General features: G+C 33.7%; 1 protein-coding gene across 1 annotated transcript in view; it reads right to left on the bottom strand.

Moving 5' to 3' along the window:
• Positions 1-13,020: 13,020 nt before the first annotated feature.
• The window catches only part of LOC145280138 (NADH dehydrogenase [ubiquinone] 1 alpha subcomplex assembly factor 2-like), a 28,816-nt gene continuing 14,122 nt past the window's right edge, over positions 13,021-27,714 (bottom strand). Inside the window, exons 3-6 of the mRNA XM_080131903.1 lie at positions 27,551-27,591; positions 20,694-20,765; positions 17,815-17,884; positions 13,021-13,496 (exon numbers count right to left, since the gene is read on the bottom strand). Coding sequence (XP_079988029.1) covers positions 13,435-13,496; positions 17,815-17,884; positions 20,694-20,765; positions 27,551-27,591 — 245 coding nt within the window. The 3' untranslated portion in view covers positions 13,021-13,434. The remainder of the gene's footprint in view (positions 13,497-17,814; positions 17,885-20,693; positions 20,766-27,550; positions 27,592-27,714) is intronic.

The following is a 27,714-nucleotide window of genomic DNA, read 5'->3' as shown; positions in this document are numbered from 1 at the left end:
ATCTTTTACATCTAGGGATCTCTACAGTGTGGGGGTGTGATTTAGCAGCCTGTCGGGTTTGTCGAGGGTTCTCACGTCGTGGGGGCACAAGTGATTGCAGTTCGTCAGAGCATTCACCACTAAAATACTTGTAGAAAAGGCAGAGGGATGCAACATCTCGTCGATGGGACAGAGGCTGAAGCTTAGATGCCAGTTCAGGGCCTATCAGGTTTGCGACTCTCTTTTGAACCTTGTCTAGGAGCGAGAGACTAGTAGCAGATGCACCAGCCCAAATGTGACAGCAATACTCCATACATGGGTGAATGGTGGCCTTATAGAGGTACAGGATACTTTCGGGTGTTAGTAGTTTTCTAGCACGGTAGAGAGAGCCCATATATATATATATATATATATATATATATATAAATTATTCCGAAACAAACATTTATTTTTATGTTCATCCAAAAAATATAGTTCCATTTATTTTCTATACTCATAAAAACGACAATTGTTTTGGTTCATCATATTTTTAATTTGCTGCATAGAAATTTTAATTTTCATTTATATATACGTAAAAACAAAAAAAGAAAATTCCTTCTTTCAGACATTCCGATACATTTCTCATTTGGGAGGTTTTATTTATTTACTTTTAGGGTCTGTTACAGCCCAGCATTATATACAGTGTGACCCGGATATAAGAGACCCAAATATTCTCTCTCTCTCTCCCCCCGGGGGGGATATAAGAGATTTTCTCTGGTCCCAAATTAGAGCCTGTGTTTAATGTACAGTCTAACCTGGATATAAGAGAGATGTACATGGTTACACTAATATATATATATATATATATATATATATATATGCAATTAAGAATAGGAAATTGAATCAAATGTTTGTAACATGTCTTCTTCCTAAGATTAAGGGTGGTGGTGTTTGATCCACACTGCTGGGGAGCCATGATGTAATATACTATTTTGTTTTTAAATCCCCGAAACAGTGTGTCATAGTAAATGATCCCTTGAAAAATAAATTATTGGTATTATAGTAAATTCGAGAGCGAGTTGATGCAGTGATTGCAGGTGATTAAATGACTTACTGACTAGATGGTTTTCTAACAAATGATAAAAAATATTTTTTTTGTATAGTTTTAGAGGTTAAAAACTTCAAAGACTATATATATATATATATATAGTAGCATGGATAACCAGTGTTGCCAGGACCGACATGAAGTTTGGTTTGGTCACACTTGCTATACTAAGAATATTGAGCAGCTTTTCATTATTATATGGCAACTCTATCGTTACCCCAACAAAAATTTAAAAAATAAAAGAACGGATGAAAACACAAATGTAATCCCCCCCCCCTCCCCGAAAAAAAAAGAAGTATGTAACTAAATCTCCACCAGATATTTTGGTGGAAGGGATACATAGAGAAGCTATTCTTCGGATATTGAGCACCATCTTATGATGACTATATTCCAGTTTAAGCAAATTTCTTTTATGCTACCCCAGTCTAGAAAGATTTGTCTTTACGGTTTGTTGCTGCGAAAACAAATTGTAAATAATTCAGTTTCACAAATACCGAAGTAGAATTTGTGTTAACTGAATGTTTATGTTATAAAAATGATGACTTATGACTTATTGCGTTATTAAAAGAAAAAAAAATTAGTTACGATGTCAAAAAAACGAAGAAAAAAACGTAAATGAAAGTTTTTTTTGTTTTTTTTATCTAAATAAAGAGTTGTAGTTGAATCGAATTGTTTATTTATTTTAAAATAAAAATTCACTGAACCACAACATTAATTGCGAAAACATGGAAATTATCTTATTTAAACTAATTCCAAAATAATGCTGAAAAGTTTTTATTTTTAATATCCGCTGAAAAAGAAAACAAGAACAACGTTCGTACCCAAGGGAAATAACTCAAACTGATTCATAAAAATCGATGTCGGTAAAAATAAATAAAATTAAATATGTTATCAATATAAATAAAATTTAAATAATAAACTTAAATAGAACTCTTAAAATAATTCTCTCACTATAAACAATAACTAATACACTGCTATTTAATAAAGTCGATTTTCCTTAATGTAATATGCAAATGACGTCACCTCTTTAATCTTATATTTTACAATAATCATAGTTTACATATAGGAATGAATAATAAGATAAACTAATGGATTTTTGTATGTATTAATCAACTTGTGAACAAACAAACAAAAACAAACAGGAATAGGAATTTATATAAAAATGTGTGTGTCTATGATACTAGGTTGTAAAGAACCCTTACAAAATGTTGATATTATGACGGTTTTGAAAAAAAGATAAAAACATTTTTTTTCTGTTGCCTGACGAGTCGGTTGATTATTGTTATAACCAATTGGGTAGCAACATTATTTTAATGTTCATTTGAATATAAATAATGGGTACACCTTGCTCTTTATTATTGAATACTATTTTATAAACCTTGTTAAATTCATTTGTTTTCATATTTGAATATTCTTAACCTGGAATTTTATAAATAAAAGATGAGGAATAAAAGTTCTGACTTTATCATCCGATCAATAAGGAAAGAATAAGAGAAAAAAAACATTGCGTTACTTTTTTTTTTTTTTTTTTTTTTTTTTTTTTTTACATGGGGATCACCACTTATCAAGGCCCATAAGCCACTCGGGGATAAGAGTTATTGTGTGTACAATAATCAATGGGATAATATCGTAGTAATAGTTGGTATTGGAGATTTGATAAAGTGTCTTAAGGGGGCGATTAATCAGGAATTTGTTTATGTTGGACTTGAAGATGTCCAAGTTGTAGTCAGGTGGGAAACAGGCAAACGGAAGAGAATTCCACAGGCGTGCAGTTCTCAGAAAAAAGCTATGTTCATGGAATTTACGTTTTGATTTAGGCACAGATAAAGAGTGGGGGAAATTACTGACAGTGGTTTTAGCTAGACAGGTGTTTATCATGAAGGATTGGCGTGGGGGGGACCAGAGATTGGAGCTCAGACGAGCACTTGCCATGGAAATAACGATAAAACAAAGACAGGCTCGCAACGTCTCTTCTGTGGGAGAGAGGTTGCAGGGAAGAGAAGAGAGCATCCCCCACCAAGCCACGAAGTCTATTTTGTACTTTGTCAAGGAAGGATATGCTGTTTTTTGAAGCTCCAGCCCAGATGTGGCAGCAGTACTCCATCTTTGGATGTACTTCGCTTTTATAAAGATAGAGAATTGCATCAGTAGTGAGATATCTTCTGGAGCGGTAGAAGGATCCTACCATTTTCCCAGTGGCCCGGGCAACAGACTTTATATATACTCTTTCGTTTTTGATCTGATGATATAATAAAGTTAGATGTAACTTTTATTTTATATATTTAATTGCTCCTCTTAACAGTGTTGAGCTTTATCTTAAGTTTGCTCAGTTAAAAATATATTCTTTGTTAGTTTCATTTAGTTGTATGTGTGTGTGTATATCTATATATAAAGCTGAACGTCTGTGTGTGTGTCTGGTCACGAATAGGCTCCTATATGGTTGACTATTATAGAAAACTGATCACATATAATGATAGAAGATGTATCGAGACACAGGAATGGGTATGTTTGATATAGCATAATGATTCATTAAAATTGTGCGCCTGGTCCACAAAGTATGGAAATAAAAAAAATTTAAAAAAAATGTTTACAAGTGTTTTTGATATAGATGTACATAATAATACTTTGATAAGTATGTTTTAACTTAAATAGGGATGGTATAAAAAATTGTGGGGTCTACGTTTGCGCCTGGCCTCCATAGATTGGAAATAGGCACAAACTTTAATAAAGACTTTTCATATCTATCTGCGTAAGTATACTTTGATAATTATGTTTCAGTTTGAAGAAATATGGTATAATAAAATTATGGGGTGTTCGTTCGCACCTGATCTCCATAGAATGGAAATATGTTTAAGTTTAACAAGGTTTTTTAATATAGATTCACAGAATATTGTGATAAGTGTTTCAGTGTGAACAGGTATGGTATAATAAATTATGGGGTTTATCTATTTTATTTTTACTTTCATCATATTTTGCTTTGGTTTTGATACCCGCAAATTCAACCCAAATTTACAACCCTTCCTTTTCATAACCTATCATACTTTCATAAATCCATTTTCTGTAGGCTGTTTTTGAGCCCAGTCAACGACGAGTACTTTTGCTAGTGTGTGTATATATATATATATATATATTACACACACACATACATTATTATTAAATGATGGCTGAAAGCTAGAAACATGTATGCCATGGATATACGTGTTATGCATGTAATAATATTTAATATATCAAAATAAATAAGTATCCCATAAAAAATAAGGGCCGACTCATTCGTGTGTATGTATGTATATATATATATATATATATATTATGCATACATATGAATAACAAAAAGAGCTTACAGCTCTTTAAAAAAAAAAAATGCGAAGGTAGCGGAAAAAATAAAAATAACAGCATTTCGATGTTATTATTAAAAAAAAAATCTTACTATATATATATATATATATATATATATATACACACACATGACTCTACCAAGGATTGAACCCCAACCTATTTGTCATAAAGGTTTGTGTTCAGTCATCGTCGAGGAGACAAGGTTCCTTGTTAAAGTGATACCGCAGACTTAAAAAATGATATTTGATGTCTCCTTGCTAAAACCCTCAGTATTATCAGATGAAGATCAAGCATAAGTGGAGCAATCAAGGCAAAAATAACATCTCAGTTTAATGTAAAGGTGGCCTTCGAATCATCCTCAACTATGGTCGATTTATTTTCAGTTGAAAATCAAATTTGTTTTTGTTTTCCAAAGAATTTCGCTGATTTTGATAATTTCTAAGACTTTGATCGAAAAATATTTGTTGGTGCTTGTCCGAAATTACCCTCATAAAAAAAACCAAAAAGAACAATCTGTATCATGTATGTACCCATAATGGAAATAAAATATCACATTCCAAATATTTTATATTTGAAATAAAAAAATCCAATTTTATGGGTAACCGAGTAGTGGCTATCTTGTGACACCATTTTGAAAAGTCTTTAAAAAACAAAACAGGGGAGATAATTCAAGCTTGTGAAATTTTTGTTGTAATACCAATGAATTCCCATTAATTTGCTTAAAAATAAATTTCTTTATAAAAAAAATTAATCAATCGTTTTTCATCTGAGGTATTATTTGCACAATATTTCCGGTGCAAGCATATTTTTGTCAAACTTTGGAATCTGCACAGAATCTTGAACCAAATGCTAATCTATGAGGGAGGGTGGAGGTGTAGAAGTCCTAAATATTTCACAATTCTATTTTGAGTGTTGCCCGCACTAAGGTTTGAACCTTCTACTTCCAGAAGAGTATAACTTACAACTGCTCCATCCTGTGGCATGGGTCCTGTAGAAACGTAATTGATCAATTTATATGATTTTTGGAATACGATTTTTTTTTTTTTACATGGGGGGGGGGTCGCCACTTATCAAGGCCTCGAGGCCACTCTTTCCATCACGAGTATGTATATCATATAGATTTTTCTTTATAAATTTAGGAAGAGTTCTGTACAAGCACCTGTTTGTTTTGGCTGTTTCTTATCCAAATAACATTTGTAGAAATTGTTGAGTTGACTTCTACTGTAACGAAGTTGTTTCGTTTTTTTTTAATAATTCATAAAAATATGTGAAAAAATAAAAATTCGGGTTGGCATTTTTTTTTTTTTTTTTTTTTAACAAAAACATTGGGTTTGTATTACTGTACACATAGATTCGAAAAAATTGTCAAAAAACAAATATAGAACAAATAAATGTTATCAAAGGCAAGATAAGTTACTTTTCTACCTAACTGGATATAATTCACATGTTTTTATTCAGTGTAACATGTTTATTCAGCTCGAAAAACATGCAATGTTTACCGATGTATTGGAAAATTCAAAATGGCAGCCGACTGTCTCTCGGAGAGGGTACGTTTGGGAAAAGGTATTATAAATAATAAACTAGACAAAATACTGTTAGAAAACAACCGAATACATATCAACTTATGTCACGGTAACATATATTGAGCGAATTTCTAACAGTATTTTGTCTAGTTTATTATTTATAATACCTTTTCCCAAACGTACCCTCTCCGAGAGACAGTCGGCTGCCATTTTGAATTTTCCAATACATCGGTAAACATTGCATGTTTTTCGAGCTGAATAAACATGTTACACTGAATAAAAACACGTGAATTATATCCAGTTAGGTAGAAAAGTAACTTATCTTGCCTTTGATAACATTTATTTGTTCTATATTTGTTTTTTGACAACTTTTTCGAATCTATGTGTACAGTAATACAAACCCAAAACATTTATTACCATTACTCTCCCATCTTGACACGACTTAAAAGTTTCTCACTGCCACATGTCCATCTAACCTGGCTTGCGTTTCTTTCTTTCGCCTGCACAGCCACAGCCGGCTCATTTTTGCCTTCGCTTTACACGTCCATCTTCTTTAGCGCTGACTTTATTTCTCCCCACGTGGTGTCCTTTGGCTTTTTCTTCAGATGCAAACCCAAGCACACTTCTTAATTTGCATACGCGTTCAAACGCTGCTCCTGCTGCTAATACAATCGCTTGCCATCCATCCTTCGGCTGCTGCTAGTTTTATACGCGCTCATATGCACTGTTATGCTACGATCAATCAGCTACGTTCAAAAGTCACTAAATTTTCTTGGAGAATCATCATTGTTCATCAACAATTATAAATGCAGCACTAAAAAAACAAAACAAATTTTAACCCGAGCTCTGAAGAGCTCGGGTTAAATTTAGTCCAAGAAAATAATTCAACCTAAATAAAAACGTAAAAATAAATTTAGAAAAATAATAAAGAAAATCGTTTTTAAACAATTTTTTTTTTTTTTTACAAAGGGGTCACCACTTATCAAAGCCTGAAGGCCACTCATGGAAAGGGGTTAATGAGTGTACAGGACTCATCAGGATAAGTTTCAATTGAGTTATCTGCCCTTGTTTTTTTTCAAGATGGCAACGTGAAGTAGTCTTTTTTTGCTTGCTAATAAAATTTGATTTTCTTAGTTAAAAATAAAACTACTTGATCAATTTTCATGATTTTTGGAATATGACATCTTCATTCCAAGACAGGTATGTACGTCAGATTTTTTTTTTTTTTTTTTATTAGGTTGAGTTTCTGGCATTGCACCAAATATTCTAACTCATCCCCAGTTGAATAATTTGTTAATTCATTTGTATATTGTGTGGAGCTTTGTTGACGTGTTTTGCAGATAATTTTACAAAGTGTGATTGGTTTGAGTTTCTGATGAATTTGTTCGAAAGATGAAAAGGCAATTTTTTTTTTTTTTTTTTTTTTTTTTTTAGATCCAGAAAACAAAAACTCTTCATTCCTTACCAAAGAAAACAAAAAAACAAACATTTTTATTAAAAAAAAAAAAAAAAAAAATTGGACAAATTTTTTCAACTGAAATGTTTCTCAAGAATGAATTCCAATGTTTACTCACAGGTTGACATTTTTTTTTTTAACTTGCTTTATTTTTTTTTTGCGTTCTTAATGTAAATTTTGATGCCCCCCCCCTTTTTTTTGCCTCGAGTTCATTCTAATCATACAAAAAAATTGTTTAATCGAATTAAAAGTATTTTTTCTTTCATTCAGTATTTGTGTTGGTCTTATTTGTTCAAAGCTATTAAGAAAAAAGTAATCATTGCTTAAAAAACCCTCCAAAAACTAGAAATTAATCAAACAAAAACGTTTAAACCTGTATACAACATTGTACATAACAATGTTGTTTCAGTTTTTGCTTGAAGTAAGAATGGTGCTTCTTCATTATAATAACGAAATTCAAAAATTGAAAGACTGAATTTCAAGTAAAATGAATGGTGTCTACTTAACTGCTGTCACAGTAATGAAAATATCCAAAAATTAAGAAAAATGATAAGGCATAAAATAATTAATGAAAAACAGTTTTTGAAGACAATTTAGCCCAGAAAATAATTACCTCCCTTGTTACAATTTAAACTCCACTGTTGCATTTTTTTGTTTTTTTTAGCAAAACTCAGTTTTTGAAGACAAAATGTTTTGAAGTGAAAATTTTTTTCATTACTAATTTTCTACCTTAATATTTTCTGTAACTTTTGGATATGTTCATTACTGTGACACGACAATATATCTTGAATGTACTTGAAATTTAATATTTTGATTTTCCATATTTCGCTCTAATAAAGAAGCCCTGCAAGAATATATCTAAATGTTTTTTTTTCATTTATCTGAACTACATTTTTATCGAATTAAATACGATGTACTTTCATTTGCATATTTATTTTTTAACAATAAATTTATATTCTGTACGATTCATTTATAATTTGATTTTTCTATTTTTTTTTTTTTTTTTTTTTTTTTTTTTACACAGTGATCACCACTTATCAAGGCCCGGAAGCCACTCAGGGATACGGGTTATTGCAAGTACATTACGTTAGTGTGGAGATTTGATGAAGTGTTTACTTAAGGGGGCGGTTGATTAGGAATTTAACATTGGACTTGAAGACATCCAAGTTGTAGTCCGGAGGGAAGCAGGCAGACGGAACAGAGTTCCACATGCGTGCAGTTCTAAGAAAGAAGCTTTGTTCATGGAATCCGCGTTTTGATTTAGGCACAGATATAGAGTGGGGGAAATTTTTCATAGTGGATTCAGCTAGACGGGTGTTTTTTGTGAAAGATTGGCGAGGGGGGACCAGAGATTGGAGTTCAGACGAGCACCTGCCATGGAAATAACGATAAAACAAGGATAGGCTTGCAACGTCTCTTCTGTGGGAGAGAGGTTGCAGGTCGCCCGGTTGTAAAATACACTTAAATATGATGTTTTGATTATAACAGATTTCGTATTTATTATTATATTGGAACCCAATATACAGTAATGATTTAAAAAAAAAAAAAATGACTTGTGTGCCACCACCGAGAATCGAAACCAAAATGTTTAGCTTACAATTTACTTTTTCCTTTGACATTAATGCCTGAGCTATGAAAACATGTTTGCTGCAAGGCTAAAAATTAAAACATGAACAAATAGCTATTATGTTACGTATGCATAATTGTAATGCCGTCGTTCGATCTTCACCTGGCAAATTCCATTTCTTTAATTTTTACACTTTCGTACTGATTTTCCCCAAATATAATTTGTGCATGGTTTTGAATACCCAATATATTAAATTTCATGTCTGTGGACCAGAAACTGAGTTCGGTAGGCAAAATTTTTAAAATCAATATATATATGCATACATAAATATATATAGAAAGAAGTTTTTGTTTGCTATAAACTTTTTACGCAAATATTATGCAAGTATAAATCATGTAGAATATCTGCATTAATATAATTACACGTAATTGTTAACTAAATATGATCATCGCATGAAAAAACTAATAAGGAATTAATTAAAATGAATGTTTAAAAGAATATGCAAATTAGCTGGGTCTTTTGCTAGTAAATGCAATTCCACGACCCAAATATAACAAAGATGTATTTTTCTTTTAAATAAACAGAAAAAAGGTTCTTTTTTTTTTTCTTCTTGGCCTTTAAGCCAAGATGTTTTTTCTGTTATCAAAGTGTAGTATCTGGTCTGGCAGATGCTGCAATCAAATACCATATGTGGGGGCAACCCCACATATAAGACCATTGCTCTTGTAGTAATCAGTTATTGGTCAATGTAGGAGAAACCCTTCATACCAATTGTTAATATCCAGTTCCCCCTCGGGGGAGCCGGTCCCCCTCCCTTCACACTCCACATTAAAAAACGGCCCTGTGCCTAATTTCCTCAGTGGGGAAGCAAATAAATATCTAAATAAATAGAAAAAAGGATTTTTAATATGAATGCACAAAAAAAACAAAACAAATTTATAGGAGTTTACATTACTCGTAGGGAGACCCTAATGTTGAATTGAATTGGGATCAATAAATGTTTCACACTCCCAATAATTTTTTGTCATCGAAATCGCTGAGATTGCCCATTTTTCAATCAAATCAATTAGTTGCCTGCTCTAGTTGGGGATCCCCCATGGTGCATCGGGAAGAAGCTTCACATGTCTACCTGCAGTGAGTTAACCAATACATTTTAGTCTATATTGCACTACGGTTGATCTTATGAAATCTTTTTTGTATGATGGCTTGGATTAAAGTTTCAAATACATAAATCAAGTATCATGGTTCAATTGTGCTCAAAACAAAAATATTCACTTCGAACACGACCGTCACATAAAAAAACATCCTGTTGATTTTTATGTGCATGACGTTACTGGTTTTGCGGTGACAATGGCCTGAATTCAAATTTAAAATGGAAAACTCACGTATCGTTGTGAAATTTTGTTCTAAACAGAAACATTCATTTCAAATACGCCCCTGTCATATCAAAGAACTTACTGTTGATTTTATATGCCAGGCTCTTCTGCTTGTGTGGTGATAAAACTTCGAAAATGCACTTATGATGTTAGTTGGGTGTTAACTTTGGTCAAAATCAGACAGTTCTTTCTTTAATCGGATTTTTTTATCAACTTTTTATAAGTATCAAGGGACGTACTGATACAAAACTTATCTAAGAACACTCCCAGATATATAAAATACATTTGTATTAAATTTAAAAAAAAAAAAAAAAATTTGCCAAGCCGTTTCAGAGTTCATAGGGAACTAATTCACATGCACACACAAAGTGCCTTTTATTTATAAGTAGAGATAGAGATTTTATCTAATATTAGAGAAATTTAAAATGATTTTGTTTGAAGATTTTATAACAAAGCCATTGACATCTTTGCAAATGACCAAGCCATGGCACAAGCATGATGTCACAAAAATAAATTGATTTAGAGATATCAGGATCAGAGGAAGAAGTAAAAAGAAAAAAGCGTGTGTCGTCATAAAAGGAACTCTTAAACATGATGCAAGACTCATTAACCCTTCAAACTTTTGCAAAATTGGATGACCATGACCCGTTGAATGAAGTGGGGGAGATACAAATAGAAAGAGGAAATAAGAAGAAGGAAAAGGGGGCGAAACAGTGGGTTGTATTTGCTTTTTGCAGAACAAAATTAAGGTTTGCAAAACGAAGAAGAAAAACAAAAAGCATTAATGTTAGGTGCATTTCGTTTCAGGAAGCCAATATCTTCAGACAGCTCGGTCTGGTAACACCAGTGTTGTTCCTTTAAACATATTTAGCTTTTCTGCCTTTTCATCGACAATTCTAAAACATACAAATAAAAATTTGCTGCTTTCAAGTGTACTGCAACAAGATCGATAAATACAGAAATTGCAAACAAAATTTCTTTCATTTCTAAAATACTTTTAACAAGATATGAACAGAAATTTCTCACAGTAAAATGATCGAATTATACAAACCCGTTATATGGTTGCTGTCCTGCAGATCCAACAATAGAATTACCATTCATGTTCTAAGCAGGGGCAGGTTGCTGGGCCATCATATATACGATTATGATTTTTTTTTTTTTTTTTTTTGTAATTTGAAGAGATTTTAATTACATTACTTTGGAATAGTTTCTTTGGTAAAAAATAATGTATCTACTTGCTCATGGCTGCCAATTTTTTTTTTTAATTCAACTGCGATTCTTTCCCCTTTTGTCAAAACATCACTCATGGAATATGAGGACAGTGTTTTCTGGGGTAAATACTGTTTTAATTTTACTTCAATCGAAGTTCTCAGAAATCAAGGGGCCCACTACTTCGGTTAACACTTGAACTCTATATGAGATACATAGGTATTCAAATGTTCCATTAAACATTTTTATCTCGTAAACACTGAGTAAAGAAATTGAGAACATAATCGCCTTCTCCCCAATTAACAATTTTCATACGTTGTAGTATATCTTTTGTTTTGGTCTCTTGGTTTTACTGGATTCCAGGACAAGAATTTATCTAGTCTGGTGGAGTATCCAGCTTTGTGCTATTACTCGAGGTAACATCACTTGGAGAAGGTGCACCATTACTCATAAAAGCTAATGTAAGTTAGCTATAGTGGTTGGTTGTTTTTTTTTTACGACATATCAACCTTTTTTAGGTTATTTAATGCCGAATCTAGTTATTTTGAGGAACGATTTTTAATGGAGTATATATTTTTTTTTAAAGTCAGATTCTATTTAACCCATAGTTGGGACCCTAACAGGTACTACCACTCCGGGTCAGAGTGGACCTGGGAGCAATGGCAAATAAAGGGTGGCTCCATACTCCCCAAGGCCCGCAAGGTAGGGCCTCACCATCGGATATAGTTTTAGGTCATATCCAGGACCTAGCTATAGTGAGGAGATCTTATTTAGGCAGCGAATACTATGTTATTTAGTCAGGGTTTAATTCTAGGGAAAAATATCCTCACGCCAGGTTGTTCTGACAAACTCCTGTAGAGAGAGGATAGTGTCTAGTAGGCATTCAAGTTCTCTCCAATAGGCATTCAAATGTATAATGTTGTGTAGCTGCAAACAAAATGAAGAGCTTACCTGTGTTGTTCCATGTGAAAGAAGAAACAAAATTGCTGACTCATTTATGCACTTGCAGTGCATGATGGGAAAGGTATTTTTTTTTTTTTTTTGAAGTACAACATAAAAGAGAGTGAGCAGATCATTAAGGCACATGGGAGAAAGGAGAGAGAGGTGTATGCCTTTGCATTGGGTAAGCACTTTTAACCAGCCTACTCTTCTGTAAAGCAGGATAAGTTTTGCTGCTTTTTCAATCCTTTCATAATATTCATCATCATTCAAATGACAATCTTCATTTTAGCATTGATATGTGGTGATTTACTCGTAAAAAGAAAATTTTGTGAAATCAGTTGATGCGGATCCCAGATGGCTTAAGAAGCTGGTGGCAAATGTATTTTGTTTCATGCTTCTTAACAGTGGATTTCTATTAATCTGAGATCATATATCTTTCTTATATGCATTTCTGGTAAGAATAAATTCCGAGCACTTAATAATTAAAGGAGTTATTTTTCGATCGGTCGGATAGAGGAAGTTTCTAAATCAGAACGTAAAGGCATGAACGTGATAAAAAGAATTTTTATTAACACATTTTACGTGAAAATTTTATATTATTTACAGTAACTTGAGAAAAAAAAAATTATGAAAAAAAAAATGTCTTAAATATTTTCTACCATTTTATGAATGTCTTCAGTTTAAAATGTATTTTGTTATTGTTGTTACATTTTATGGCATATCAACCATCGTTGGGTCATTTTATCTTGAAACCGTAAATGTGATCAGGATTAAAAAATTTTTTTTTGTAATTTGAAGACATTTTGGTTACATACAACACCTGATCTTCCCAAATGTTTACCCATTTTGTATTGGCTAGGCTCCAAGTTGCTTAACTCTGCTGATCTTACAGGAACTGGAGTGTCGATGTGATCATAGCTCTATGCAATAAATTCTGTTTATATTGTTCCATCGTTAACAAGTTACTTTTCTTCTTTCTTTTTGCCGGGGATAATTTCATATTCGGGATATTCAGGAAAATTAGCTGATTAAAAAAAAAAAAAAAAAAAATTTAAGTTTTCATCAGAACAATTGAAATAAACTTTGAAATAAAATATTTTTACAAAATAAAACTTTATTTCATGATCTGCTAATGCATAACTAGGAAGAAATACTTTGGATGAAAACGTAGATCGACAATATTTATTATGAAAATACAACTGACAAGAAACGACCGAGTAATTGTCCATTTGTCGACTGGTCAATCCAAGTGTAGATAACTCTGCTTTTCAAAATGCTGTTTTAATCAAGCGAAATACTGGGTAAAAAGTTCTTCTTTTTGTGATGTGACATTTTCCATGCCGCAGATGAAATCATGGTTAGTGTTCTCCATAAGCTTCAGTCCATTGTTGGTCCGATTCCTCTGAAGACATCACATGATTTTGAACTTAGCAGAATACATGGGGTGGGTTGCCATTATCTTCCTCAGCGCAGTGGCATCTGACTCGTCTGTTTACATCTGTCTTTAGTGTGGGTTCAAGTGAGGGCCACATCATGCCACCTCACATCTTCGAAATCGGCTTAAAAGTCAACACCAAAGCGTACCTGGATATGCTGAACAAAGAGGCCCAGGCTTGTCTTCAGAAGGAGTGTTCCCACTTTGTACCTTTCTCTCACTAGCCCCCTCCTCCCCGATCTGGAACCGTTGGACTACTCTGTTTAGTCATACGTCGAGAACATCACCAACATGAATTCTTTACAGCACCAAAGCCAGCCTGATTATCATTTATTGAGTATTGAGGTGGTGATTGAGGCTGAAGGCGGCTACACTGAATAGATGTCAGCTCTATTACATAATCAAGTTACCTGAATTTTTTCAACAAAAGTCTCAGACACACCACACCATGTTGGGTCTTAATGTTAAAATGCAACAACACTATTAAAGAAGAATAACAACACTATTAGCAACCACTCTACTCTTTCTTTTCCATATTATTCATCTAAATCTTTAACTTAAAAAGTAGATTTTTCATTCTTTGCACAAAATAATCAACATTTCTTCCAAACGCATATGAAACTTCCTAAACAATGCTTCTAAGACACAAATGGAAAGCGAAAACCACCACACTGTCAATATCTGCAACAGAGAGATGAATCATTCAGGTCATGAATGCATAAGTTTAGTCATCATAACAATACAATTTGCAATCTTGTCTGATCTATTCGGACGGAATAAAAAATAGGAGGCATTACTTTTGGAACGTCCCTCGTATATTTTTACATATGTGAGTTCTTATTCCTCTCTAATGTCTTATATTTCTTGCAAATTGCTTATCGTCTCAACCTACATGCAAATCCGCTGCACTTCTGGTGTGCACACAATGCTTACAGGTGCCACAGAAGATTGAATTTTAATTGACTCCCTTCCCAGAAACTGCGCAGGGCAACTTTCTTCTTTTTGGGGAACTTTCCCAAACTACAATCATTGATCATCGCTTTGGTTTTGGCAACATTTAATCTCAGACCTTTCTTTTCTGTAGGATTTCTCCAAGTCTTTAACGTAACAAGTACGCCATCCATTGCTTTACAAATGTTAGATATTGGCCAGACCGATTATTACGATTATTCAAGCCAAAACGTTTTGTCAGCTAAAATATGTTTTAGAATAATAAAAATATTTAGAATAAATATTTTTTTACATTAACTTAGGAATCTTAACTTAAAAATGTTATCATAACAATTTAGTTGACAACTTAGAATAATGACATGTAAAAACATCAGGTGATTATCTTAGTGACATATACTAATAATGTCATTTAGAAGGGGAGATGGTCTTTTTGAGATATGTTGAGCAATCAAGTAAGGATCTAATTAAAGATCGGTACAGTTTTAAGAATGTAGTTTTATCGGCACCCCAGTCTGTGTGTGCTAACACTTTAATTAATTGCATGGTCCTGTGGAATTTTGTTTTTAAGTATTTTATATGTGGTATGAATGTCAATTTTCTATCATATATGAAGTCCAAATATTTGTGTTGGTCAATGACTGGGATATTATTATTGTCCACTTTCAAGGTGGGGTTGTGATGGAACTTTCGCAGTTTACAGAACTGTATGCATTTTGTTTTCTCTTCTGAAAATTTGAATCCATTTTCTATGACTCATTTATTTATCTTATTTATCAGAGTTTGCATGACATGACCAACCGATTGATTGAATCGGGCCTCTCCGACCGCCCGTCTAGCCCAGGTAAGGGCCAAAGTGGTGTGTTGCAGGGCACAAAAGTAAATCATTTTGTGAGAGAAAATGTTTTTGTCGCTAATCTTCTTCTCAATCAATGCAATGTGCATAAATAAGTTTTATTAAAGTTTCGCGCGTCATGTAGATGTCTGCGTCAAACTGGTCCAAATCCATTGTTTCATCTGCAGACACACACACACAAGTTTGTTTACTCAAATAAGAAAGATACGCCAACAATAAAAAAAACTAGCTTAGACGATCACAGCACTAGATGGTCACAGACGAACACATGAATTTACCTCCAACAATATTACACAAAATCATCAAAACTCCATGACCATCATTTTGATTTTGATAACATCCAATTTCAAACGTTTACTTTTCGTAGCATTCGTTAAAGTCTTCAACTTAACAAGTTTTCCATTGTTTCACAGGCAGGTATCAAATTAGTAGCATAACTTGTACAAAACTCCCTGGACAATGCTTCTAAAACACAATAAAAAGAAACGAACTCAGTACAAAATCCTTATGTACTCCCATTTTAACATTAAAGCTGTCATAACATATGTACTGCTAATACTAAGACAATCACTTTTAGCATTCAATCCAACAATTTTATATGCTTCTCTAATTATCTACATCAAATTATTATCTACATCAAATTATTATCTACATCAAATTATTATTTACATCAAATTATTATTTACATCAAATTATTATCTACACCAAATTATTATTTACATCAAATTATTGTCTACATCAAATTATTATTTACATCAAATTATTATTTACATCAAATTATTATCTACATCAAATTATCTACATCAAATTATTATCTACATCAAATGTTTGCTGTTTAACTTTGTAGCAGTTTACAATTGTACGAAATTCAATTGCCAATTGAAATTCTAAAACACAAATAAAAAGCAACGGACTTAGTACAAAACCCTGATGTAAACCCACTTAAACATTAAAGCTGTAACTAAATGTGCTGTTAATTCTAACACGACTTTGAACAACCTTCACCAATCATTCATTTGCCCATAGTTTACGCAAACTTCAACCATACAAGCTCAAAAACTATCTCCAGATCAATAAAAACAAAATAAAGGTTCTTTTCCTTTCTATAAGTAAATATACGTAGTCCTTCTACAACTCAAAAATTTCAACCCAGTTGAGACATGGGAGGAATGGACAAACAATACTCCTGAAGGAGAGGGACATCATTGAAGACCCAACTTTGTGCCTCCCAGGTTTTGATGCAAATAATAGGAAGCAATGGGTAGCCGCAAACCGGATCAGAACAAAACACTGCCGCCCTGCAGTAGACAAACACAGGTGGAGACAAATAGACTCCTCAATCTGCTCAAAGTGAAAAGAAGTCCGCCCCAGGACAAAGGCCACCTGATCCTACACTGTCCAGTCACCCGACTGGAAGGAGGCTATGTGACAACCGCTCTGTCTGAAGATGATTTCTCAGACTGACTAAAAAATAACGGTATAGACGTCTAACTCGTATGATACTACTAGTAAATATAAATTGTTTTCAATTTTTAATGCAAACATAGTTTTATGAAATCAATTTAAAAATACATTTTAGAAATGCAGAAGGTTTTAATGATGTTAGATAGTATCATGCTAAACGCATCCCTTTTAACTGCTTCCATAATTGGGGTGCTGAATCTATACATGATCCAAAAAAGTAAAAAAAAAAAATAAAAAATAAAAAATAAAAATAACTAAAATAAGGGGCAAAAAAATCATCTAAAAATTTTTTTAATAGCATTATTGGAACCCTGCACCATGTACCAATGACTAAAATAAAAATGAGATTCTACTTTTTTAGACAATTACATTAAAACAGGAAAAAAAAAACAATATTGACAGTACAAAGAGATTAAATTAAGGAAACAAAAAAAAAAAACCCAATATTTTATATTTTAGCAAAGTGGATCACTTTTAAAAATTGAATGTAAAATGATCACCCTTTCAGGACCAGATAACATTTTTTTTAAGATTAAAAATGGTTAATGATTTTACGTTAAATTTATATTGCACTCCTAAATATTTAAATATTGCATTTTTTTTAATTTACTTTTTCCAGATTAAAAACGTTTTACTTACAAGACGAACTTGCTGGTGTGATATCGTCAAAGATATTTGTCTTTTTGTCATCAGTGTTTTCAGCCAATGCCTGAAATAGAAAAGAAATCAACAAAAATATATTTATCTAATATCTTGTTAATTTAAAATAAAATTTTTTTTTTTTGCATTTTAACCCTGAACAAGACACAGTACCACTTTAATGTAGGGGGGGGGGTTACTATCTGGGACATAAATTGTAGGGATATTATGTAGGGAGTTGAGCAGCAAGATGTTTGTTCACATTACACTTGAACTTCTGCATGTCAATAAAGTTGAAGAAACAAGAACCTGGAAGGGAATTCCAAAGTCTAGCAGTTCTGAGGAAGAAACTATTAGAGTAAAAGTCTTTCTGATATCTGGGGATTTATACTGTGTAGGGGTGGGATTTTGCTGCTTGTTGAGGGTATTTGTGTTAAGGCGGGACAAGGACTTCATGAAAAAACCATTGTGCTATACCTATCAAAGGTCTCAGATATATCTAGAGCTACTGCCCTAGCTTCCTCTGCCTTATCCAGTGCATGGTATATACATTCAGAGTGTAGGTTAATTAATAATCTTTGTTAGTTAATTATGAATTAAATAAAGAAAACATAACTTTCTTCTTTAAATCTTTTCGGACAGCCATGAACCATTAAATGAATTACACACATAACAACTATTTATAACTGCAACCTAAAAACAAACTGTTAATTGACCTTTGGAAAATGTGTGTCAAGTGGCTTGGTGTGGAAACGACCTGTAATAAATGTCTTTTCTTTTTGTTGGAGGTGTATACTGAGCAAAAAAAAGTTTGACCCCTATTATAACCACTTAACATTGGGTTCAAATCAAGTTATTAAGTTAGATCCATGTCTAAGGAACCTATATCTAAAATTTCAAGTGTTTAGACCCAAAATTGTCAGAGGAGTTTGGTAGAGTTCTCAAAGGTCAAATCTTGAACTTTGACCCCTTAACAGCCAAATTTCTGGCCAAAAATGGATTACAAAGATTTTCTCAAATTTCAGTACCCTGTATATCAAATTTCGAGTCTGTAGACTGAAAATTGACAGAGTTATTGCGTTGGAAAATGTACACACACAGACACGTTCACTTTATATATATATATATATATATATATATATAAATATTATTTTCAGTTTACTTTAGGTTTTACATGATGGCATGGCTTTTAAAAATTTACTTTCAAACTATCTCTGACAAGATCTTTATCTCTCTTTATGTCATCCTACCACTTCCTATGTTTTCCTTGGCCTTCCCCTACAAACTGACCTTGCTACCACAACTGTTCTACATCTACTAACCCAAGAACGCTCATCCACTCTTTCAACATTATCATGAAATCAAAGTCCATTTTCTATTTGTTCCTTTATTAATTTACACTTTAAAAATTGACAAACACAATTTTGGATGGCTAAGCTGCTTCAAAAATGACCAAATTTGTGAAATTTGGCTTAAAAAAGGCCAATCTGGCAACTCTGAACAAGAATATGAAAGTGACCTCCTTTTGATCTAGCCTCATTTTCGAATATACATTGTAAAAATAATATGATCATCGTTGTAATAGTGTAAAAAGGGAACTCGTAGTAATTTTGACGTACAGCAGTTCTTCATCGATAAAAAAGAAATTGATGAAACGTTATGTAAAAAAAAGTGAACATTCGAAAGAAATGGAGCAAATAAAAACATTCTCTGCCAAGAGGTGCTGGGCTAAAGGAGTAAATTAAGGCTTCTTTCTTACAATATGATTTTCTTATTTGTATTGAACTATGTAGCACAATATTAATTTCTGAGTATTTATTAGTTTGTCTCATTTTGTCAGTTCTTTATTTTTTTATTTTTTTTATTACATTTTCACTCCAAACAAGACATGTTGCCACTTTGATGTAGGGAGCTACTATCAGGGACCCAAGTTGCAGGGGTACTATGTAGGGAGTCTAGCAGCAAGATGTTTGTTCACATTACACTCTCATTTTCGGTATCACAAACGCCATTCAACCGGATCAATGGGAATCGACCAACATGGTTGTAGCTTCGAATGTCCAAGTTATAAAAAGCTAAGTAAAAATTTTATCCGTTTCGCATGAAATTAAGCAAATATTCTTTACATTTTCAGGCATATTGCACCAATAATTTTCTCTAATTTTCTAATTTAAAAATACAATGAACGCTGTTTTAATAGAAATGTTAATAAACTCATATTTCTGTGTTATTGGGTTTTCTGTAAACAAAAAAAAAAAAAAAACTAATTTTCAAATTTAAAATACAATGAATACTATTTAAAAAAAAAAACAACTAATTTGTTTTGCTATCCAGAAAAATATGAGCTTTATCTAAAAATATTTGTTGATTAAACATAGTCCTATTCCATGAAATTTCTATGGGTTCTGCTATTAATATATTTTGAGTTCACGAGATCCGTCTGTGTTTATCATTCCTCTCCATGCAACATATGTCCTCAACCCTCACTGACCAGGTAATGCTCTGTTGATTAGTGATGGCAGAAGTTCCCTGAACTTACCCCATCCAATCCTAACTCTTGCAATCACATTAGCATCTGCTCTTCAAGGGTACCACAATTTCTGAAGAAAATAACCATCTAAATATTTCCTCCACATCTAAGTTCGCATTCGTTTTCTTAGATACAAACTGATTATCATCTCTCGACTTATAAGTAATTCAATTGCATTTTCTTGTGTATCCAATAATTTCAAGTATAAGAAAAGATTGCAAGCGATGACCTTTCTGTGACCTGAAGAGAGAAAATTTCCGCTTTCGGGGGTTGGGAGATACGGTGGAATATAAAAAATGAATGAATCAAATATAAAACATTTAAAAATTAAACGTAAATAAAAACTAACCTTTAATTTTTCATCGGCTTCCTGAGCTCGTTTTATTGTTCTCAGCTTAATTGCATGGTTTCGTGAAATTTCCTAGAAAAAAAATATAAAAAAATTCAGAGTTATTTCCTTTATTTTAATCTGAAAAAAAAAAAATAAATAAACGTGGTTCAGTGCATGTACCAACCTTTCACAGAAATCGTCTGTGGCGTCTTTTTGATCTAAAAATAATACATAGTATTTGTTCATGTATTCATATGTAAAATTAGTTTATGGAATAGTAGATAAGCAAGATAACATGCTAGTAGAAATAAGGACACGAACACATTATTAAAGTTGAACTAAGATAGTTTGATGGGTTCGACTATATTCATTGGTGATTTGGTATCAATATATATAAATATATATAAAATAAAAATTACAATTAAATTTACCAAAATGATCCAAGATGGTAAAATTAAAGTATATTATAAATATCACAGAATTAATATTTATAAAGTTATCTCTGCCAGATGTAAAAGCTCGATAAAACCAAATAGGATATAGAGCTTATAATACGAGCAAACAGTTAATAAAACATGTTAAAAAACACTTTGAAATGAGTAAAAACATATTTAATCTGAAAAGGAAACACTAGATAAGTGGATAGTCCTTAATCCACAGAGTTTCGAAGAAATACTTTCCTTCTCATCAGAGGGTAGGAATTAGCAAAATGCGGGATCGGATTTTGCATGCAGAAGTATTTAATGAAACAACGAGTCAAAAATCTTACTTGAAAACAAAAAAAGTGAAGCAGAGGGAATATGGTGAAGAAAAAGGTGATTACACGTGAATGGATAGTCTGGTGGAAAATAAATTCCTACCCTCTGATGAGAAGGAAAGTATTTCTTCGAAACCCCGCGGATTAAGGACTATCCACTTATCTAGTGTTTCCTTTTCAGAATAAATATGCTTTTAACTCATTTCAAAGTGTTTTTAACATGTTTTATTAACTGTTTGCTCATATATATATATATTTGTTTTACTCACGTTCACCCCAAACAAGGCACATCGCCACCTTGGGTGTAAGGGACTACTATTTGAGACCATGCCTAGGAAAGATCAACAAGATGTTGCTTTATGTTACATTTAAACTTCTGCACATCAGTACAGCCAGGGAAGCAGGTAGCAGGAAGGGAATTCCAAAGTATGGTTGCTTGAGGGAAGAAACTATCAAAGTAGAAAGCTTTCTGGCATTTAGGGAGCTCAACAATGAAAGGGTGAGAATTTGTTGCTAAGCGGGTTTGTTGGGGAAATTCCCATCAAGGGGGCACAAGTGCAATAAGTTCATCAGAGCACATTCTACTAAAATACTTGTAAAACAGACACAGAGATGCAACATTGTGGTGATGGGACAGGAGTTAGAGCTTAGTTGACAAAGTGGGACCTAATAGATTGGAGACCCTTTTTTGTACCCTATCCAAGACGAGTGGCAGATGCAGCAGATGCAGCAGATGCAGATGTATATGATGTGAAAAGGAAAATCCAGGAACAGAAGGCATAAAAATGTTAGGTTTTATGGCATATCAACCTTTTTCAGGTTATTCAATGCCGAATTCAATCATTTTAATAAAAAAATTATGTTTAATCCTTTCTGACCTGGTTGAACTAATACGTTCAGTCATAAATAAATGAATATAACCACATAAATGAAGTGGGAATTGATTCAAACACACCTTGTACGTATTAGTTCAATATCTGGGTAAATGCCACATACCTCCAGATTGCAACTATCCATTACTTACATTCAGTATGCCGCCATCTGTCTCGGAGAGTGGAGGATTTCCTTTGTTGTCATAAACTCACTTTTTTTTCAAACATTATAGATAATAATGAAGGTAAGTTTATGAAATGCAAAAATTCTCAGTGGTAGTTTAACTATTGAACTTCACAATTTTCCAGTTTGAAGACAATCATTAGCCTTTAAACAAAAAATAACAATAAAATTTTTTTAATCTACATCACAATTCAGGTCATAAAGGGTTAAAGATACTTTTATCTTCACATATATCAATTATTTATCTATTTTGGTGAGATTTAACAACCTTTACTACATACATATGGCATAGAGAGTGAAACGATAAAATTGCCGCCCTAGAAAAGATGACCCGATTCCATTTCCGTTTGATAAAAAACAATTTTTTCTTTTTTTTGCAGACTATCTACTAGTTGGCTAGTTGTGTACAAATCCCAAGAGCGATAAGAGCCTTCTATCATGTCTGAAAGTGACACAATGTTTAACGAGCGAGATCGGAGATGCACCACTGTACAACTCATGCTCTCTACCGATCCAAGTTATTGCGAGCTCCCTCAAAATGAATCACTTGATTACCACGAACAACAGGGACATGCCCAGGGTGATGAGAACAAAGTTTCCAACCATGATTATGGTCTTTGGCTGAAGAGTGTGGTGATCCCGTGATGCAATCAAGTGGCCACTGGCAGGCCCTGGGTGTGGCAGCAGGACCTGGCGTCGGCCCTCAATTCCAAAGAGACTCAGGTTTGACTTTGTACCCTTCTCTCATTGGCCACCTTCTCTCCCGACCTGAACATGCTGGACTACTTCGTTTGGTCATATGTCGAGAACATCACCAACATGACCTTCTATAACACCAAAGCCAGCCTGACCGCTGCCATCTGCCAAGTATTTGCCGAACTTCCGCCGGCGCTTGCAGAAAAGGCATGCTCCCAGTTCCGGACCTGTATCGAGGCGGTGATTGAGAGTGAAAACGGTTAAATTAAATAGATGTCAGCTCTACTACGTAATCAAATTAGCTGAATTGATTTTTTTTCAATAAAAGTTTTAAAATAAAACTGTAGTATTTTATTTTTTTTCAATAAAAGTTTTAAAATAAAACTGTAATTTTGTTTCTTTAGGCGACAAATTTATCATTCCACCGTGTATATACAGACACCAATGTGTGTTATATATTATTTTATTATTCGAATCTTTTGAGTAATTTGTGTATTTATTTGTATTTTATTTTTTTTTTTACAGACTGTTATCCTCATCTTCGTAGTTGTTGTTTTTATTGACCATTTCATACCCTCTAAAAAGTTTCAGCAAAAATCTAACAGCCAGCCATGGTTCTCTCCAGAATGTGCTGCTGCCATTGCGCACAGAAATCACTTTTTCCACTGCTTCAAACGTAATAGATGTATGGAAACTAAAGCCGTTTTCAGGACTGCCAGCAACCATTGTAAGAAAGTAATAAGGAACGCAAGAGAGTTGTATGCTCAATCTGTTAAGTCCAAAGTAGCTGAGCAGCGGCTTGGTTCCCACCAGTTTTGGCAAATAGCAAACAGAATCCTGAACAGAAGCGTGTACTCCATCCCAACTATTATCAATGGACCTGAGGTAATCTCGTCAGCATCAGACAAAGCCAAACTCTTTGTCAAGAACTTTGCAGCTAATTCTACCCTTTGCGACCAAGACCGCCAACCCCCAATATTTCCTCCTGTATCAGAAAACACGCTATGTGATATACGTATATCTGTACGTGATGTTGCGAAGCTAATCAAAAACCTTGATTCGAGTAAAGCAACTGGCCCTGATGGTATTCCAATTATAGTACTCAAAAAACTTCAACCTGAACTAGCGCCCATACTTACAAAACTGTTTAAACGTTGTCTTAAGGAGAATAGTTTCCCATCTCCCTGGAAAATCTCATCAGTATGCCCTGTATTTAAGAATTCAGGTGATCGCTCATCCCCCTCTCAGTACAGGCCAATAAGTCTCCTGTGCGTCATGAGTAAGTTGCTAGAATCTGTGTTAAATACAGAAGTAATCAAACATCTCAACAAAAATAACCTTCTTAGTGACACTCAATATGGTTTCCGTTCTGCTAGATCTACAGCAGATGTGCTTACAGTTATATCGCATAGGATTAGCAAATCTCTCGACGGTGGCAATCTTTCTAGGGCAATTGCTCTTGACATATCTAAGGCCTTTGATAGGGTATGGCATAAAGGTTTACTTCATAAGATCGCTAGCTATGGTATAGCTGGAAAAGTCTTCTCAATTATTAAATCATTTCTTTCTGATAGGTTCATAAGAGTAGTAGTTGAGGGGCAAAAATCAGAAGCTCACAGTATTAATGCCGGTGTCCCTCAGGGATCCATCCTGGGCCCAACTCTTTTCCTGATCTACATTAATGATCTTCCAAATCATATCCTTACATCATTTGTAGACATTTATGCTGACGACACTACCATTTATGGTACCACATCTAAGACAGTAAACGACCAAGTTCTCTCCAATTCTCTCTCCTCTGATCTTGAGCACGTAGTACAATGGGGAAAGGAGTGGCTGGTTACTTTTAATGCATCTAAAACCAAGCTTCTCTCTTTACATCATCAACATTCTAATCCACATTTGTCATCAATTGAAATGAATGGCTCTCGTCTTCAGGAGGCCTCAAGTTTTGACAAGCTTCTGGGCTTGACCATTACTCCTGATCTTAAATGGAACACGTATATCAAATCTGTTGCCAAGGCCGCTGGAAAAATGGTGGGATCTTTCTATCGATCCAGTAGATATCTCACTGCTGATGCTATTCTCTATCTATATAAGAGCCAGGTACGTCCAAGGATGGAATACTGTTGTCACATCTGGGCAGGAGCTGCTAGAAAGGACTTGTCCTGCCTTGATAGAGTTCAAAATAGACTTCGTAGCCTCGTAGGAGATGTCCTTTTCTCCTCCTTGCAACCTCTATCTCACAGAAGAGATGTTGCGAGTTTGTCTCTGATGTATCGTTATTTTCATGGAAAGTGTTCAACTGAGCTTCAATCTATGGTCCCCCCTCGCCAAACTTTCACAAGAAACACTCGTCTAGCTGTAAACACTATCAATAATTTCCCCCACTCTTTATCTGTGCCTAAACCTAAACGTAGATTCCATGAACAAAGCTTCTTTCTTAGAACTGCACGCCTGTGGAATTGTCTTCCGTTTTCCTGCTTTCTGGCTGACTACAATATGGTTGTGTTCAAGTCTAAAGTAAATAAGTTCTTGATGGGCCGTTCCATATAGGTTATTAAATTTGCCAAATTTTCATTACTAATGATTACTATATTGACCAATTTCTACTGTACACTCTTTAACCCTTATCCTTGAGTGGCCTCTGGGCCTTGATAATGTGGTGATGCCTTTGTAAAAAAAAAAAAAAAAAAAAAAAAACGTAGCGAGACAACAACTATGGAAGGCAGTAATTACTGGGGATACAGTTAGGATGCGGTTGAGAGACTCAGCAGCATTTCTATCCTGTCGCTGGTAATCAACTGAAGAAGGCCAGAGGATTAGTTGGCCGAAACGTGATGAAACAACATCAACTATGAAGGTGAGGATTACAGTCTCCCCCTCATTGCCATCGTATATGCAATGTATAAATCTGTGACGGGGGAACCACATATGCATAAACGCAGAAGTTTAATAAACGGGAAAAATAACTTTTCTAAGTCTTAACAGTCCAAGTACACAAGACAGTTGACAATAATAAGTTCATGAAGGCTTCTGTCTGACTTTTTCTTTTGGAAACTGGATTATCCAACACTTCAGCTTTTTTTTCAGTTGAAAAAATAGGAGACATTACTTTTGGAATCATTTTATCTTTGTTGCCATTTACCTTTCTTGTTGACGGTCCGATCATTATATAATCAGTCGAAGAAACGGTTCGATTTAGATTCTCTTTCACATATGTAGATTTGGATTTCTTAACAAATCAAAGTGGCCATTTTGTTTACCACTAGCAGGGAGACTCTACATTGCCTGGGATTAAATGATGATCACCGAATGTTTTACACTCCCATATTTTTACTGTCATTGAAATTGTGTTAGATTGTCGGGTTCTGTTTAACTTAAAGAGATATATATTCTGCATATATAATGGTTGCACTAAATCATGCAGATATTACATTGTCAGCGGCAGGCCAAATCTTACAGACGTATAACTTGCGTTGTGATGCTGACACGAAACAATGACATAGACGTATTGACAATATTCTTACAGAGGTGGAGAGACAATTACTTGTACAAACAAATGCGTGTACATGATGGCGAGAGGGAGACAAGTTCTTTGATGAATGACAAAGAGAGTGTATATCATAGCGGTCGATGTAATAGATCGTCTCTACATTTAAGATGTTGGATGATGATGGTATTGTGGACAGTACATTTAAAACAGTTCATTTTAAACGACAAATAAACAAATACCTGGTTGTTCAAAGACGACATAACACAATAGTTATTTTTATATATAACAACATTTATTTTCTGGTTTCGACCGGACATCTTTAGAGATTACAATGTTCTGTTCACGTTTTGGCTATCTTGGAATACGCCGCTTCCTAGTGTCATAAGAGAGACTTCTTCTCCCGACTTAAGTCTCGTCTGGACTATCTGACGTCTCTTCTTCAACTTCTCTCTTTCAACTAACTAACTTGCCTGTATATATTAAAACTGTCATATCAAAGAACCTACTGTTGATTTTATATATGAGGCCTTTCTGCTTGTGTGGTAATAAAACTTCTCAAATGCACTTGTGATGTTAGGCTGTATAAGGTGTTAACTTTGGTCAAAATCACCTGTTCCTTCTTTCATCGAATTATTTTGATTATCGATACTTATTGAAAACATTCTGATACAAAACCTATCTAAAAACACTATCAGACACATAAAGTACCTTTGTGTGGACTTTCATAAAAATCGTCGCAGTCATTTTTGAGTCCAAAGGAAACAAACTGCCCCCCCCCCACAAAGTTCCGTTATATATAATAGTAGAGAGAGATATTATAGAAAGACTTTGGCTTCATTTAAAGCATGAATAATTAGCACATTTACTCACATATTCTGTTGGAGGATCTTTTCTTTTTTTTCGAAGCCAAGCTGAAAAAAAATAAAAGAAAACAATTGTAGAAAAAATTAAAACAAAAAATTCATTTTTGAAATAAAGTATTATAACTTGAATTATTTATAATTGTAATAAAGATTGTCCCCCCCCCCCGTTGT

This window comes from Euprymna scolopes, chromosome 7 (genome assembly GCF_053919585.1).
Source record: "Euprymna scolopes isolate OS-2025 chromosome 7, ASM5391958v1, whole genome shotgun sequence".
NCBI classification, from domain to species: Eukaryota; Metazoa; Mollusca; class Cephalopoda; order Sepiida; family Sepiolidae; genus Euprymna; species Euprymna scolopes.
The sequence above is the reverse complement of the archived record's forward strand: the minus strand, read 5'-3'. Positions and strand labels throughout refer to the sequence as shown.